Source organism: Diplotaxodon limnothrissa, linkage group LG17 (genome assembly GCF_057381915.1).
Source record: "Diplotaxodon limnothrissa isolate DT_005_m linkage group LG17, D_limnothrissa_male_GT1.1, whole genome shotgun sequence".
NCBI classification, from domain to species: Eukaryota; Metazoa; Chordata; class Actinopteri; order Cichliformes; family Cichlidae; genus Diplotaxodon; species Diplotaxodon limnothrissa.
In genome coordinates this window covers 28,777,623-28,793,879 of record NC_140612.1, presented here as the reverse complement: position 1 = coordinate 28,793,879, position 16,257 = coordinate 28,777,623, and the positions used below count along the sequence as shown (strand labels likewise).

General features: G+C 39.4%; 1 protein-coding gene across 4 annotated transcripts; it reads right to left on the bottom strand.

The window, feature by feature from the left end:
* Positions 1–125: 125 nt before the first annotated feature.
* On the bottom strand, positions 126–14,861 carry impdh1b (IMP (inosine 5'-monophosphate) dehydrogenase 1b). Of its 4 annotated transcripts, none has more exons than XM_085375647.1 (16): positions 14,642–14,861; positions 12,582–12,680; positions 12,324–12,401; positions 9,441–9,489; positions 8,163–8,264; positions 7,966–8,040; positions 6,263–6,469; positions 6,084–6,171; positions 5,795–5,994; positions 3,922–4,012; positions 3,686–3,781; positions 3,227–3,370; positions 2,961–3,105; positions 2,730–2,873; positions 2,565–2,648; positions 126–2,224 (listed from the first exon to the last, which is right to left on the bottom strand). In XM_085375647.1, the coding sequence occupies exons 1-16, from the start codon at positions 14,644–14,646 to the stop codon at positions 2,203–2,205; spliced, it is 1,629 nt and encodes a 542-aa protein (XP_085231773.1). In that variant the 5' UTR covers positions 14,647–14,861; the 3' UTR covers positions 126–2,202. The 4 variants fall into 4 exon arrangements, with proteins under 4 accessions (XP_085231773.1, XP_085231774.1, XP_085231775.1 ...); XM_085375648.1 differs by having other exon boundaries at positions 14,737–14,861; XM_085375649.1 differs by lacking the exon at positions 12,324–12,401.
* Between the last annotated feature and the right edge of the window lie 1,396 nt (positions 14,862–16,257).

The window sequence follows — 16,257 nt, the reverse complement described above, 5'->3', positions numbered from 1 at the left end:
TTATCTATAACTTTGTCAACATATTGTTTAATAAAGATTTGTTTTTATAGTAAGTTTGCTTCTTTTATATCTTGAAACAAATAACTTGGTTCATACAAAAAGACAACAGCCCATACATGGTTTTATTCATTTATTCTTTTTACTTTGATGAACAGCAAAAGCAACGTTCCTCTGTCGAGTGTTTTACTGTAAACATGTTCTGACACAACAGTCCTCAAATTCCCCTAAACGATTTACTACATACAAAGTCTTTTTAGTCCATCTAAAAAAATAAAAATTAAAAAAAATTAAAAATTAAATTGCAGTTATCTTGTCATTTAGATTGCAAGTTGCATAAGCAACCGCTGTGTTTTGGCAACGCTTGTGAGGCTGATAAGGCAAAAAAAAAAAAAAAAACTACTTCAAATAACTGTATTTGTGCCTTTTTAGATGGACCAACAGGACTCTGTACTTGACAACTTAAGACGTTTTAAAAACCTGAATTACAACTTTAGGTGGGGAAACTGAAAACAAGCAGCAGTCATTTCCAACTACAGGTATACAAGTCTCCATATATTTTAATGTACTTTTTGCAATTCAGCCCAGCTGCAAGATCATGTTAGTCAAGTGAACCCTGCGCAGGGTGTAATACATTAGCCAGTTAGGAAAACAATTCTTGCTTACACTCTGGGCCACAAAAAACAAAAACATAACTTTGTATGAAAATGTTAGAAAATAAACCTACTCCTACATAAGCTTAACGATAAAAACAAACAATGAGACTGTTTCAAAGCAAGAAATGGAGTCAAGAAGGTCTGTAACATTATGCATTTCAATGCATTTTCACATAGCCGTCTTACAGCTGTTACCCACCCCCGTTTCAAGGCATGTCTCCAGTGAAAAGACACTTTAAGACTCCGAGAAACTATGCCACGACGTGAAAAGAGCAGGAACAAACAAGTGAGAAGCAACTTGTTGCACCAATTTTGGTTTTTAACTTATAAAAGAAGTGTCAAACGAAGTGTAAATACACTTGGCAGTATGTATGCAATTAACGCAGAATATAAATACAGCCACGGTTGGCTTAGTGAAAAAAAACATGCATATCAAAAACCCTTCATGCTCATTTCAAAGCCCCCCTCCCCGAGACTATACAGGTTTAATATAAAGCTTTTGTTGTTTTTAATATATCTAAAAGTATTCAAAGTACGGGCAAAAAAACTCAACTATTTTTGATTGACACATTTTTATTGTTTTTTTTCTCCTTTAAATATACCTGATCTTCGGATTTTGGTCCTCTCCTTGCTCAACACATGAACACTACACATCGAGATGGGACACTGGTTATTCGGCTCAGTATGTCTAAGGGGTAAATGAATATTCACGAAGATAAAAAGGTTGCAGGTCTGACCTCCATCTACTGTTGACACTGGAGGAGACAAACTTGACCAGATGACTACCATGGCCGTGTATTTCTGACTGCACGATACACCGAGTGAATGAATGCTCAACTATAAGCGGCTACTCTTCGTGCAGCGCATACCTGTAATGATGTTTGCCGTGATCGACTGCCACGCTGCACAAATAGAGCAGAAGTGTTTCTCGTTGTTTGCATGTGTGTATTATTCTGGTTCCAAAATGGGATGTTTGAGGCAACTCGCAGGTAAACATCAGGGGGAAATTAAGAAATAAAGACAAAAAAAAGGATGCTGATGGGACCTGCGCACAATGACTGTTGTCAGCTCACTAACAGAAACAGGACAAATAAACATAGCGCACCTTCACTTTGTCTGTCCCCACACACACACACATACACAAAACTATATCACACATTCAAGCACACTATTAATTCAACCCCTTTGTTCTCTCACTGCCATCGACACGCACATATAACTGGGATCGGGCTGTATAGCTGTGATACAGGTGTGTGTGTTTTTCCAAAGACCCTGATGCTCTGCTTCTTAAGTGCAAAATCCAAGGTGTTCAGAGAGTTAGGTGTCAGTTTGAAAATTCACACTTCGCTGCGATGCCCCTCCTCCCCCTTCTTTTCCCCCCTCCCTCTAGACCAGCCGGGTAAGATCAGAAAGAGCAACAGTGAATATGATGCTGCAGAGGGGGTGTAGTTGGCGGCATGTGTTCTAGCAGAAGTAGCGATATAACATTTGGTCACTGTAAGATTGGGAAGGTCCTGTGCACTGGGTGATCCACATGTCACACCCCTGTTCAGTAAAGCCTCTTCTCAAATCTGTGGAGGCAAAGAAACACCAAATCAGCTAGTTCATGAAAGGATGCATGGGCACTGTCTGTGCTACCGCGTATCATGCTTTACCCTCCATTTCTCTCAGTGGGCTCACATATTACAAAATGAAACTCATCTTTTCTGAGGTAACATCAGGCAGGCAGCAGCAGCAGTTTCTTATCGACTTCTACTCTGATTTTTTTCTGTTTGCTGCTCTTTAGAAACCAGAAAGATTAAGAAACGGCTGCCCATCTTTTATATACAGTCTACACTCTACACTGTTTATATCAAGTAGCTAAAATATGACTAAAAGAAAAGACATTCTTTTGTGGGTTTTTGCACTTACGAGTGGAGACCATGAACACCACCCTCCACCTGTGCAGATAAGGTGCGCTTCTCAAACTTCAACTCTCCAGAGTACATCATGGAACTGTATAAAACATACAAGCACCATCATACATACTGCTTATAAAAGCATCTCATAACCTTAAAAAACACACACACAACTCACCGAAGGACGGAAAGACTCTTTGCCCCAATATCTTGGCACCCATGTTGGATTCCTGCTATCAGGTATGGTACAAACTTGTGAATGGAACCCTTGTCCTGGACTGAGCCCGACACACCCTGGGCTACTTTCACTTTGTCACCCTCACTGTGGACAACATATCACCAAATTCATATACATCCCAGTGGTTCACAATATTACAATAGCTGTAACTTTTAATAACCTCACACATACCTAAAATAGCGTTTCTGACTGCTTGTGCTTTTCTCCATTGCATCCAGGGAGCCCATACCACGATACTTTTTCAGTCGCACACCGTCTGCAAAGAAGTACTCTCCAGGAGCCTCAGTTGTGGCTGCTAGCAAGGAGCCCATCATAACTGGAGTGAGAGCAAATTTCTTGTGAAAGACCGCTCCACTGTATAGAAATCAGACATTTCTAAAGACCTATATGAAATATTAGCTTGAACAAACTGCACGTCGCCATCTCTTAAACCTCACCAGTTGATGCACCGAGAGCTAAAGCCTTCACCACATGGCCCACAGTTTGAATGCCACCGTCAGCGATGACTGGCACACCGAAACGCCTAGCATACTCTGCCACCTTGTACACAGAGGTCCCCTGGGGTCGTCCACATGCCATGACTAGAAAGTAGAAAACACATCAAACGTGACTGCCATGTTGTTTTAAAAACACTGTTTTTGTTCGTTTGTTTGTTTTAGTATAAACATGACCTAGTCTGAACATGAGACCGGTCCCCATGGCAACACAGAACAGAGGCCTCGGCAAATCACCATGACAACTAGGAGTGGTCTCAGGGTATTAGTTTCCACTAGCAACTGATGGCCTTTTCATCTTAGCAAAGCTCATTGCCGGAAAAAGGATCGGCATAATTTTTTATAAATACTTATCACTACACTTAAGTTCTATCATCATATCACGGTTTCCACACTGAATACCTTCTTGTGTGATGCAGATGGAGCCGCAGCCCATGCCGACTCTCAGAGCATCCACGCCGGCATCAATCAGATTTTTGGCCTGGGCTGCTGTGACCACTGTAGGAAAGGTGGAAAAGTGAAAACTGTCAAGAAATGTGTGCAAAAAATATATATATCTGTTTATTTTGTTGTCATTTATGTTACTTTTCATAAAGGGACAGCCACATAATACTCACTCCCCACACCAACAGACTCACCATTTCCTCCCACCACTTGTAATTCTTGATACTTCTGCTTAATATAGTTTATCATGTTGATCTGATACACCGAGTTGCCTTGCGAGGAGTCCTAAAAAAAAAAAGAAAGAAAAAAAAGAAAATATATATAAAAAAAATATTTATGGTTTAAACATAATAAGTTTAGACCATAAAATACAGTAACACCTAATAAGTCAAAACAGACATTTGAATGGCGTCGCCGTGTGTTTTTTTACATGTGGTTGTTTTTTTCCTGTTTAATAATATTCAACATTGCTATCAATACATTTTTAAAAAAAAATGGGTTTAAAAATATAAACAACTGTGGGATACTGTTTGTCCGTGATTTAGACAGGGGGAACAAATTGCGGCAGGATCAGCCTGATGTTATTTGTATCCCGCTGTAACTTTACTGAATAAAGAGCTATCATCTCCAAAATGTCAGGAGTAGTTAGTCATTACAACAAGTGTTTGTGAACTAAAAATCAAGAATGTGGGATACTGTGTGATTTGAAGAGCCCAACGCCTGCTCCCGACAAAGGGAAAACCAACTATGCAAGGGAGACCTACCTTGGCACTTGTGCAGGTGAAGCCAAAGGGAAGATATGCTTCACCATATTTTCTAGTCTTTGGCTTAGAATGAAGTTGGTTTGGAAACATATTCAGCTATGCTTCATCTCCTGCTTTGCGTTTGTGTAGGTGCCCCGTGCTAGCAGTGTCCAAGTGTTGTTGTTTCCCCCCCCCCCTTTTCATACCGCCCCCCCATTACAATGGCTCTGCACCCCTAGGGGGCAGACCCCACGGATCCATGGATTTATTTGTGGACTTAGTCACATATCTCCTTGAGAATTTTACTCTGTAATAATTAACATTTAAGCTACAATTTTAAAACAAAACACAGCAACAGGAAGTATGATTTGGGCTATAACATCAGTTTGTAATTTACCTGCAATACTGAATCGCACCACAAGGTGGTACCCATTCCATTTAGTTGTGTTTAGTTACAGTAGAGTGTTCTACACGGAGTCTGACAGTTTCTCATCATGCATGAATAGTGCCTGTACTCTTTTTCGAGATCTATTCAATCAAATTTTATTTATATTGCGCCAAATCACAACAAAAGTCGCCTCAAGGCGCTTCAGACCTGCCATTATGGCCAATATTAACAACAGCCACACTGCTAGGCTCTTCAGTGAAACCAAAACATGACACAGGTTTCACATCCTGTCGCCATTTAACACTAGAATCACCGACAGACCCCTTAGCATTTTAAAAATGATGTCAATGTTAAAATAAAACCCCATAATCTCATATTGCATCTCAATTTCTGTGTAGCACTCTGTAGTGTCAGTTTTAAAATGCAGTCAATGACCAGTTCAATCCCTTTCAATGTAAGTGCCCTGTTTTAATACTTTCTTAACGTTAGTACCTCCAATTAAAAATCAGTTTTTTTAAGTTTACTACAGTAGTTTTTTTTTCTTTTCAAGGCTAATTATTTAGATGTCTTATTGCGCTGTTTATAGTACTGTTTTTTTATGAATTCTAAAATATGTTTTAGCTATACAATAATGTAAGAAAAACAAAAACAAACAAACCTTAAAATAATTTCCAAAACTATTAAAATATAATCTGAAATATTTCTTAATGAGAAAATTATAGAAATTAGCCATGTGACTGACAGTGGCTGCCATTTAGCTACAAGCTGCTCTAAAATTTGAAATGAATCTTCTAAGTAGTGCCGATGGGGGACAGTTTTTATGACTGTGTAATGACAATAAAGATTTATCTTCTCTACAATACATCCAAGTATCTGTGATGTGACCGATCATTATTAAAGCACCGACCACAATCTAACTTTTTAAAAAGCACCAACCAGTACAACGACATCAACTCCAGCTTGCACCAGCAGGTCCAGTCTGTATTTGTCGTCCTCCCTGGTTCCGATAGCAGCACCACAGAGAAGCTGTTTGCGTGAGTCTTTGGAGGCGAGGGGGTACTCCCGGTTCTTCTTTAGATCCGTTCTGGCAATAATGGCCACCAGTTCATCGTTATCATTTACAATGGGAAGCTTGCCTGGTTACACAGAAAGTCGGGCTATTAAAATACAATAACCAAAAAGAAGTCCAACATCTATTACACAAATACTTTTTCTTTAAATTCACCTTTTTTGCTGCGCTGCAGAATATCATTGGCTTCTTTTAGTGTAACACCAGCAGGAGCCACTACCAACTCCTCCCTCTTAGTCATAGCCTGAGAGAAGACGGGGTCAGTGTAAAAATAATCGGGTAAAGCCAAGTTTTTATAAATGACAGAGTTTCTTAAAAGCAACAAGAACACACACCTCCTCCAAAGGCTTGCCACGGTCTTTCTCAGAGAGGAAGTCGATATCTCTGGAGGTGACAATACCCACCAGTTTGCTGCCCATTTTTCCTGTCTCTGTGACAGGAATACCAGAGAAACCATGTCTAACTTTGGCCTCAAACACATCCCCGACTGTGTGGCGTGGACTCATAACAACTGGGTCTGTAATAAAACCCTGTTCGAACCTCTGGAAGCCAACAGAAACCAAAACAATTATTTTCCACTGTACATCGGTAATGTGGCAAAAAAAAACAGCAAAAGCCAAAACACACTACACACAAAAAAAAAAAAAAAAAAAAATCGTGAGCAGAAGCAGCAGAAAAACAGTAAGTAACACACACACACACACACACACAAATATAACACACATGTGACGCCATTACCATAGCCTATATAGGGACAAGATGGGACACCATAACAAGAAAAGTCAAGAGCATGAATCACACAACAGCTGAATTATGTTGGTTGAGGTAAAGGTTAGCACTAGGGCTGGGCCATATTATACCGTTCACAGTAATACCGGTACAATGTTAGGCAACGATAAGAAATTAAAATATCGCGATATATTATGGGTAACGCGCGCATGCGCAGTGCCTTTGTTTTCATACGCACATGGCCGAAAAAGCATGGCGGTAACGGAGAATGAGAAAGGAGAAAGCGGATTGTTGAGTGAAACGGATGAACCAGAATTAGTTTGTAAAAGTGGTGCCACTTCAGTGATGTGGAACTGGTTTGGCGTTTGTCCGTCAGATACACAACAAAGCACATTTTGTTGTAGAACATGCAAGCAGCCGTCTTTATTATTTGTCGGACTAAGGCGCTCGTAAATCTGGGAGTAATCTGGGTCCTAAACTCCGTCCGATTCAGGTCCCAAAGTCAAACGAACACTGCAGCATCACTGAGAGTTAAAAACGGTCTAAATTCTTTCATCTTTAATAAAACTATCAGCATTGCTGCTTTACCAGGTGTATGAATGTCTATTAAGTTTAACATCCAGGCATCCATGAGAACAGAATTTATTACACTTAACGGAGTTAGAAGTTAGCAGGACGTTAGCGGAAGTTAGCTCGCTAGTTTTGCTAGTTACCTAAGCATGATATAGCATGTTCTGACAGAGATTTCTGAAAACATTCAAACGTACAGCTCTGCTATCACTTGTAAAATAAATGAAGACAGGAAACTAATAGTCATTAATATACTGCAACAACACAGGAATAGAGCAGCTGTGATAGAATACAGCATTAATGAATCAATGGTACAGAAGTGGAGGAAGCAAGAAGTATGAGTTGAATAAAGTTTGATTTATCCGACTGCTTTGTTTCGCTTAATGTGCCTTATAATCCCGTGCACCTTATGGTCCGAAAAATACGTATTTGACTTTATATTTGGCACACTGCAGTTTAATGTTGCAAAGCACCTCTTTTTAACTTCAGTGGATAATTTTTATATAGCTTTAATGCACATAAAAAAAACAAAAAACAGCTGCTTGTTTAAGTGAAAATAAATGGATCGAGTTTTTTTTGCGCTAGTGAAGTTGTGGAGTTGTATTTTGTCTCGCGTCAGTTATATCGTTATCGCAAATTTTCAAATATATATATCGTGATAAATATTTTTGGCCATATTGCCCTGCTCTAGTTAGCACCCTTTAATGTGTATAAATATTTGTATGCAGTCACAGTTTACCTTGACCTTGCGGACCTCGTTGGCTTGGAATTCTGGTGTGCAGTTGTGGTGAATAATGCCAATGCCTCCCATTAGCTACCAAATTTTTTAAAAGAAAAAAGAAAGAAAGAAAGAATGAGATGTGTGCTTTTTGATTAAACAGTTACAGAAAAAATAAAAAAATAAAAAACTGTGTCCTTAAGATGCTAGTTTCTTACCGCCATAGCTATTGCCATGGCCGACTCTGTCACAGTGTCCATGGGGGAGGAAATGAGAGGGGTTTTCAATGTAATCTTCCTAGTCAGTGCTGATGTCAGGTCCTGAAAGACAAAAAAATAGGGGATTGAATATTTTGCATGTGGTCCACCAGGGGGCAGAATGAACTAGATAGCCATGAAGGACTTCACTGTAAATATCCTTCAGATCAGACACCAGAAGGACACAACAAGGTTAATACAAGCAAACTTTTATAAAAACGGGAAAACAATGGAGCCAATTTTAAGCTTAAAAAAAATATTTTAAGCTTTAGATTTAGTTCATATTAGATATGAAATGCCTCCAAATTAAAAGACACTGACGTAACATACTGCAACTGTTGTTCCTACCAGGGAAAGAAACATGACACTGTCTGGAAAAAAATAGGGATGAGCCACACTACAGTGTCCAACGACCAGGTTTACTTTTACTTATCGCCGATTCCCAAAACAACCAGCACATTTCGTTTCAATCCACTGGCAGAGTGAAAATAATAACATTCCACTAACATGGGAAACCAGGGAAGTGGCTCAACAGTATCTGATGTAGACATAAACTATAGTGGGTGCTTGCAGCGTTTTCTTTAGAGGTTTATGGTGAAGGCCAGAGAAAATGCCTAACGCCACTTTGCCAGAGCACACAACTGCACCAACCTGCTAAATTCTACTGTGAGGTATTAAAGAATGTGAGGAAGACCATGACTGCAAACAATGTCCCAAAACACCACCACCCTCAACACACAGCACTACTTCATGCTTCTATGCCTCAAAGTATTTAGACTTATTCACTATTCAAGGTTGTGCAAGCATTTGTGTTATTTAAGCATGAATAGGTTCACTATCCTGAGAAAAACTAGGGCAGACCAAGACTGTGGAGAAAACAACTAGAACATAATATGGCAGCCAGGCAAATATGTCCCATAGTAAAGAAAGCACTCTAACTCGTAAGGAAACAGAAAGAGATTAAAACTAAATTAAACCTTCAGATAGACGAAGCAGAGGAGAGGGATTTCCCGTAAAGCCCTGAGATTAACCCCCCTTTTGCCTGCTGCAAGATGAGTAACTAACCGGACACAAATGTGACCACAAGGGTGAGGGAGCAGCCAGTGGGTGACCACATTGGGGGGGGAAAAAAAAAAAAAAAAAAAAATAGCAAAGCAGAAAGAGACCAAAAGATGCAGACTGTTTTAAAAGGGCAAAAATATGACTCAGATTCCTTGTTCACATGTGTACGCTACTCACCACTTCGTCAGAGGTAAAGTCGATGAAGCCAGGTAAAATCAGGAAATCGCTGAAAGACATAAGCAAAGTGCAAAGTAAGGGGCTAATAGCAGCAGTTTAGCAGTATTGTGAGGTCTAAAACTCCAACAACACCTCAGAAATATTCCAGGAGATGGTGTTCTATATGTTTCAGTGAAAGCTTGTAATGGCATGCCTAAGAAAACCAGATGAATTAAAGGATTTCACAACTTTGAGGAGTATCTCAAAGCAAATGGGGTGTACTGAACAAACTAATAAAAGTACTACAGTTTTTGATCTGTAGTGATAACAGAACTATTTAGATTATCAAAGAATGTGAATAGACTTCTGATTGTAATCAAGGCCTTGTAATAATTTTTTTAAGTCACTTTCCTACAGAGTCACTCCTCTCCTTCTGTGTAATATTTTAACCAAGGACAACAACCCATTTTTGGACGCTCTTGCACCACATCGTGGTTCCCAGAAAATTACAAAATGGCATTGCGGCTGAGTACAGACACTAAGTGCAGCTGGGTGCGCCCTCTACTTGGTAAAAAGCTACAGTTGACCTCTTTTCAGCTCCTGGCCTGTATAAACACAATAAGAGGCAGAAAGATGAGTGAAGCAGCGAGCGCCAGACGTGGGAATGATGTGTTTATTTTTCAGCTCGAGTCTGTATGTATTTTGTGGGTTTTTTGAGATGTTTATGTAAGAGAGAGAGAGGGGGGGGGGAAAAGCAGGGGACAAATGGAAATAAGGAGGAATAAGTGAAGCTTTATACATCTAGTGAATGTTGGAGGAAACTATGAGGTAACAGTACACAAACATAAAGCGGGTCTAACTGAGAACAGGAGTAGAGAAATCTGGTAGAAGGCTTTGCCTACCCTCACTTTAAAGCGCAAAACGGGACAAGCAAAATGTCCAGGGAACATCTGCTGTCATTTAGCAGAAGCCACAAACTGCAGCTGCAGCACACAGACTATACTGTCTGCTTACTGCTGACCCCAAGTCAGCAGTAACCTGATTGCCGTGTTGGCTTTGACTCCTAAAGAAAACACTGGCTCGGCCATATCGCACAGGTTGCATTTGAATGTTAAATGTAGACAAATCTACCATGCTAATGGTTTCAAAGTAAAACCAAAGGCCACAACAGGCCTTCACCTGTCAGCTTTTTCCCTGGCACTGAAGTTGTATAGTTGTGTGTATTATCACAGGTTTTAGCCGCACTGTATTATTATTATTAATATTATTTTGGTTTTAGTTAGATTTCAGAGCTTGGTTGAGGGTAAAACTGACACTGATTTTGAAAGACAAAGCACAGAAACGAAGCTCTGAAGGTATCAAGGTTTGTACAGCACTATGTGCCCACACCCTACAATCCTATTATTAAAGTTAATTGGTACAGGTTAGATCTCTGTATCCGAGTCACCTCCCTTTATTAAAACTGACTACCAAAGAAACATTTCATTACTACCTAAAGATCATAATGTCATGCTTAAAATATTCCATCCTTAGCCTGAGGTAACTTTGGCTAAGTGTGACCCCACTCCATTATCAGGTTCTAGGAGAATGCTGCCATGCAAGTTCTCCTTACCAGCTTTAACATTTAAAATGATTTTGAAAGTGTACACTCGGCTCCAAGTCTCAAAAGTTCACACATTTATTTATATAGCTTGAATTAAACGGGTTAATTAAAGCCTGTAGCTTTGTGTGGATGGCAGTGACCTCATATGCAACCACAGTAAATACCCTGTTTGTGTCAGAAAGCTGCATTAGAACAGAGACATGTACAGGAAGGAACCTGTAGATGTACTGAACAGTGTCGGCATCTAAAACTCATTTGTGTGCTCTTAACACTGCCTTGAACAGACAGTCGGTATACAGGCAGTCGTGCACTGATACTTTGAGGGCCATTACAGGAAGAAAAGGTGTGAAAGTAGACTTGATTGGAGCAAAATGTTGACACGTCGCATTCAGAACAAGGTTGCTGCATCTGGTATAGCAGGAAGCTGCCACTCACAGAAATCTGATTCTATCTTCTTGCAACTGTGTATCAGTTTCCCTGTTTGACTATTTCCTCCAAGAAAAAAAAAAGTTTGTAATCAAATATTTTTTTCATTCATATAATAAAAAAATAAAAAAAATAATTTTTAGGTGGACTATATATGCTGAGTCAGCTATCTGCATTGCGTTAATTAGGAGGTCGAGAAACTGATCTGAATTTCATTCTTATCAATTACCCCTGAAATTCACATGATATCAATTCAGGCAGTCACGTTTGCAACCTTTCCCTCCACACGTGATGCACTATAGGGAACTTATGAATGCAGGCAAGATTAAATTGGTTGTTTAGTGCCAAACAACCACTACAACTTAGCTTGCTTTGTTCATTTATGGTTATGAAAATAAAAGGCTATATACAAGAGTTAATGAAGGAAAATAAGTCTACACAAAATCCAGCATGTGCGTGTCTATACAGCATGTCATCAGAATGTCAAGCAGAGGAGTGCAAGAATTGCAAGAGGTCAGAAATGAGTGCTTTTATCAAAAGTATTCATGCTAAAGAGCACAAGCTGCTCCATCATGCTTTCTGCATTTACAGGAGAGGTCACATACTTTGATGATTAGTTGAAGTTAATAAAACAGCGATGTCCCGTGAAAGCAATTTTCATTCCCATGACCCAAATCAAGTTAAGAATTTCACAAAGCCTTATATCTACCATCTGCCTTCATGCGCCGCGGTTCATGGGATTTTTGATATAGTTTGTTGCAGTCAAAATAAAGTTGCTGTAGAAGAACAATTATTTGCTTCTCCTCTATGAATTCACTATTTAGATAGATCAAGGATTTTCAGTTTGAAGGTGACTGTTTTTTTCTTTTACTCACTTGTAAGTCAACCCATCTCCTTTAGAGCATAGCTCTTCAGCCGTTTGACCATCGGAGACAACACACTGTTGGTCAGATCTGCCGGTTCAAAACGTGTTGGCCATTACAAAGCACTGGTGCTTACACTCCACCCACAACTTCGCAAAAAGGTTGGTTTTTTTTCCTTTTTTTAAATGAGGAAACCTTACTTTGAAATTAATGAAAACATTTTCAAGAAAAACAAACGAAACAAAAACTTTGCAATGAAGGGAAACTTACTTGTATGTTAGACCACCTCCAGTGGAGAAGAGCTGCTGTGCCGAGAGCCCATCATCGGGAATGTAGCCTGTGCCACCACTTATTAGGTAATCTGCCATGCTGTCAAATGACCAAAACAAAGCCACTTCAATCAGCTGTTTTAACGCCAACACTCAACATTAGGATGTTCATCTACAGACAGTGTAATGACGCTCTGCAGGAAGACTGCACAGCCACTGTGCAGGCAGAGCTTTGGTGGGTGACCTTCTCACAGGAAGGTATAACCATGGCAACATCAACATCCCCAGCCAGCCTGGGGTCAGTGCACCTGCGTGACAGGTGCTTCCCCCATAAATAATCCTGTACTAAACTTGCAACCTTGCTGGTGGTACTTAAGATGAGATCACCTTTTAAACCCAAAACAGGGGACACTCGGAAACCCACAACACTTCTACGGGTAAATACCACAGCTTAGCCACAACTCACTAAACTAAAATAAAAATCGAGTCTCTGCTGAAGGGAGATGTGTAATAAAAACATTAAACACGTTATTATTTAATAACTAATCTAATGCCAAACAAACCGCACACGAGGCAGATAACGGTGCACTACTCTCCACACCATCGCGTGTGAAGGAAACCATGGCCGGGTGACCCACTAACATATAACTGCACCATTCCATATTAGCCAATCATGCATGCTTTCGATTTTCAAGGAATGAAATGCAAAACAGTAGAGTTAAAAGATTTGGATTAAATGTCAGAAGAACACGGTAACCTCAAAACGCCGTGTCATCTACACTTGCACGATAACGTTTACTCCCCTAGTGACCCACATTGCATTATCAGCTAGCAAACATTAGCTGCTTGCGCTGCACGCCGGGAGTTAGCAAAAACATGGCAGTCAGACCTGCCTTTGTTTATACAGAGATGCGACTATGCATCATCCGTGTAACCTTATCCATGCTATCGAGGACCCTCCACATCGCTCATTTTCCAGAAGCTATAACGGATTATTACATTTTAGCAACACTTAGCTCACATGCTTATGAATTACCTTGGGTTTCAAATCACTACTCATTTAGGCTTAGCAAACGTTAGCTAACAGGTGAACCTTGCTCCCAAGGTTGGCGTTTGAGTATTTAAACCACGTCGGGAAAAAACGCATTCTAATACTTGGTAAATATTTTGGTCCATTTCTATATTGAATAAACCCTCTGGTATATCAGGCGATCGGTGATATTTCAGAAGACTTTTTGAGCGAGTTTGGTGCTGCGTTCAGTGGCATATGTTGCATTTTCCTAAAGCATGTGGTTGCATAAAGGTTGCAAGACCTTATCTAGCATTTCCAGAAACGTAAAGTTTAGTTTGTTTACTTCTACTTGAACCAAGTTCATTGCGTCTAATAATATTAAAATTATGTGAGTAACACCGTTATAATTTAGCTGTTCAAAAATACATAATCACTCAATGAAGTCAGTCTGTCGAGTCAAGCTATTAACCTAAAGTAATAGTAAACCATTACCAGTATACGTAGGACTGAAAGCCTTATCACCACGAGTGTTTTAACAACCACCTTGTACTTGTACTAAACACTAAGCAGTAATTATAAGTAATAAATTAACTGATAAGCTGGCCAAGTCAATCAGTCGTTAATGTTTAACACAAATAATGTTTTCCCCAATAGCGTCAGATTCAGTTTTAGATACTCTCGTGAATATTCATATTGCCCCCTTAAGAGTAATGCCTGCACGAATAAAATAAACATCCTGCTCACAATAAAACAGTTATTTTATAAAAACAAAAACAAAAACGAAAACACACATCCCAAAGTTTTCACGCACTGCATCCTGGTTATATGCTGAACTATACGTGCAGACATGTGGGAGAAACCATTAGCATTTAGCATTAGCTATTCTCTTATTTTAGCTTCGCTTGTGGGAGAAAAAAAAACAAGGCTCCCGACACTCTAAAACAAGCTTCTTATATCTTTAAAACCGGTAAGCGAAAGCAATTTAAACTACGCATCTTTTCTGCTATGGTAAACTCAACATCTTTTGCAGATTACGGTTAGCTAGCTACCTCATTGAGCGGATGCCCACGCTGGCCAAAAAGGAGGTAACTTTCCAGCTGTAGACTGAGAGCAATTAAAACAGAAAGCAGTTTGTTCCCGTTACCTCGAAAGACAAACTGGATTTTTTTAGCCAAAAAAATAAAAGAAAAACAGCAGTCTTTTGTGGCTCCAAGATGTAAACGTCAGCGATGAAGCCAGTCAAGAAGTGATTGCCTATCGCTGTCTTCAGACAGTGCGTGTTGGTGTTATATATTAGCAGCAGCGTCACATCCCCTCTCCTCTTCAGGCAAGTTTAACCCTGTGCTTCCTGTGACCCTGAAATCAGGAACAATATCTGGAATCAAAGTAGCAACACGGGCTCAGGTGAAACGTTTACTACACGGATGTGCAGCCAGACTAGTTTTATCACTAACATTTTGTCAGCCTGCCCACAGCATAGTGACAAATCACAGTAATAACCAGGCAATCTTTATATTCAGCTTTAAACACTGGCAGTTTTTCTTTCGCTTAAAAATAGCCCCTTTTTTGTATTGTTGGTAAAATCTCTAATTGTGTGTAATTAGCAAACTATAGTCTATGTGTAAGTCATCCTCATGTGTTACTACTAAATATAGGATATTGGTGTAAATACAAGCTTGGTAGAATAAGGCAGAAGCCTGAATGGTGATTGATCCTACATAGTGCGTGAGCATGAACTTTAACAAAGTGAAAGTGGAAATCAGGTGACCATAGACAGTTCTTTCATCATATCAGGTTGAAATACAGATGAGACTTTTAAGGCTTAATATCCTTAACCTAGTGAAACATTGCCTTGAATGGTCACATGCAAAGGTTCTTAACAGGATTAAGTGCAATGAAAGGCCAGCACTAACCACATTTCATTCACATGATAACATTTGAACATTTGAATACTTTAACACACTGTAACTCAGGCTGGCTATGCTGACTTAAGGAAAGGACCTTTATTGAACAAATGTTGTGATCTTTTGTTATTTACTTACAATTTTTTTTATTAAGAATGCAAAATTCTACCACTGAAAAAAATACCTTACTCTATGTGACATAGTCATTAAAAGTAAACATAGAAAACAGCTTACTAGTAGAAAACATATCTATAGGTGTTTTGATTTCTAACAAATCAAGCAAGTTCAACTACAACGGAAGTAGGGATGTCTATTTTAAGGATGCCAAATAGTTCCTAAAACTGTTCAGTACACACCCACTTATACTGAACTGAAATTATAAGGAACATCAAACTACTCCATACAGTCAGTGTATGCATCCATACACTTCTTGACAATTTGACAGTGTATTGCCAGGAGCATAAATGTTTTGCATGGCATTACTTTCATCCAATTATATATATGATGGTGGGTGTCTTGTATTCTCTGGAAGGAAAGAATTAGGCTCTTTAACAATAACCCAAACCAGGTCTGGCACAGTCAAAAAAGGTTTTTCACATGGATGACTTCACCAACGTCAAGTATGTTCCAGTTTATTATTAGATATATTCCAGACTTTCAGGAAACAGGCTGAGTTGTTCATTCATGCACCTCACAGCCAAATAAATGGCTAATTATCAATAACAGGGTGGCTGAACTGTGTCAGAAGTTAATGCTTTGTT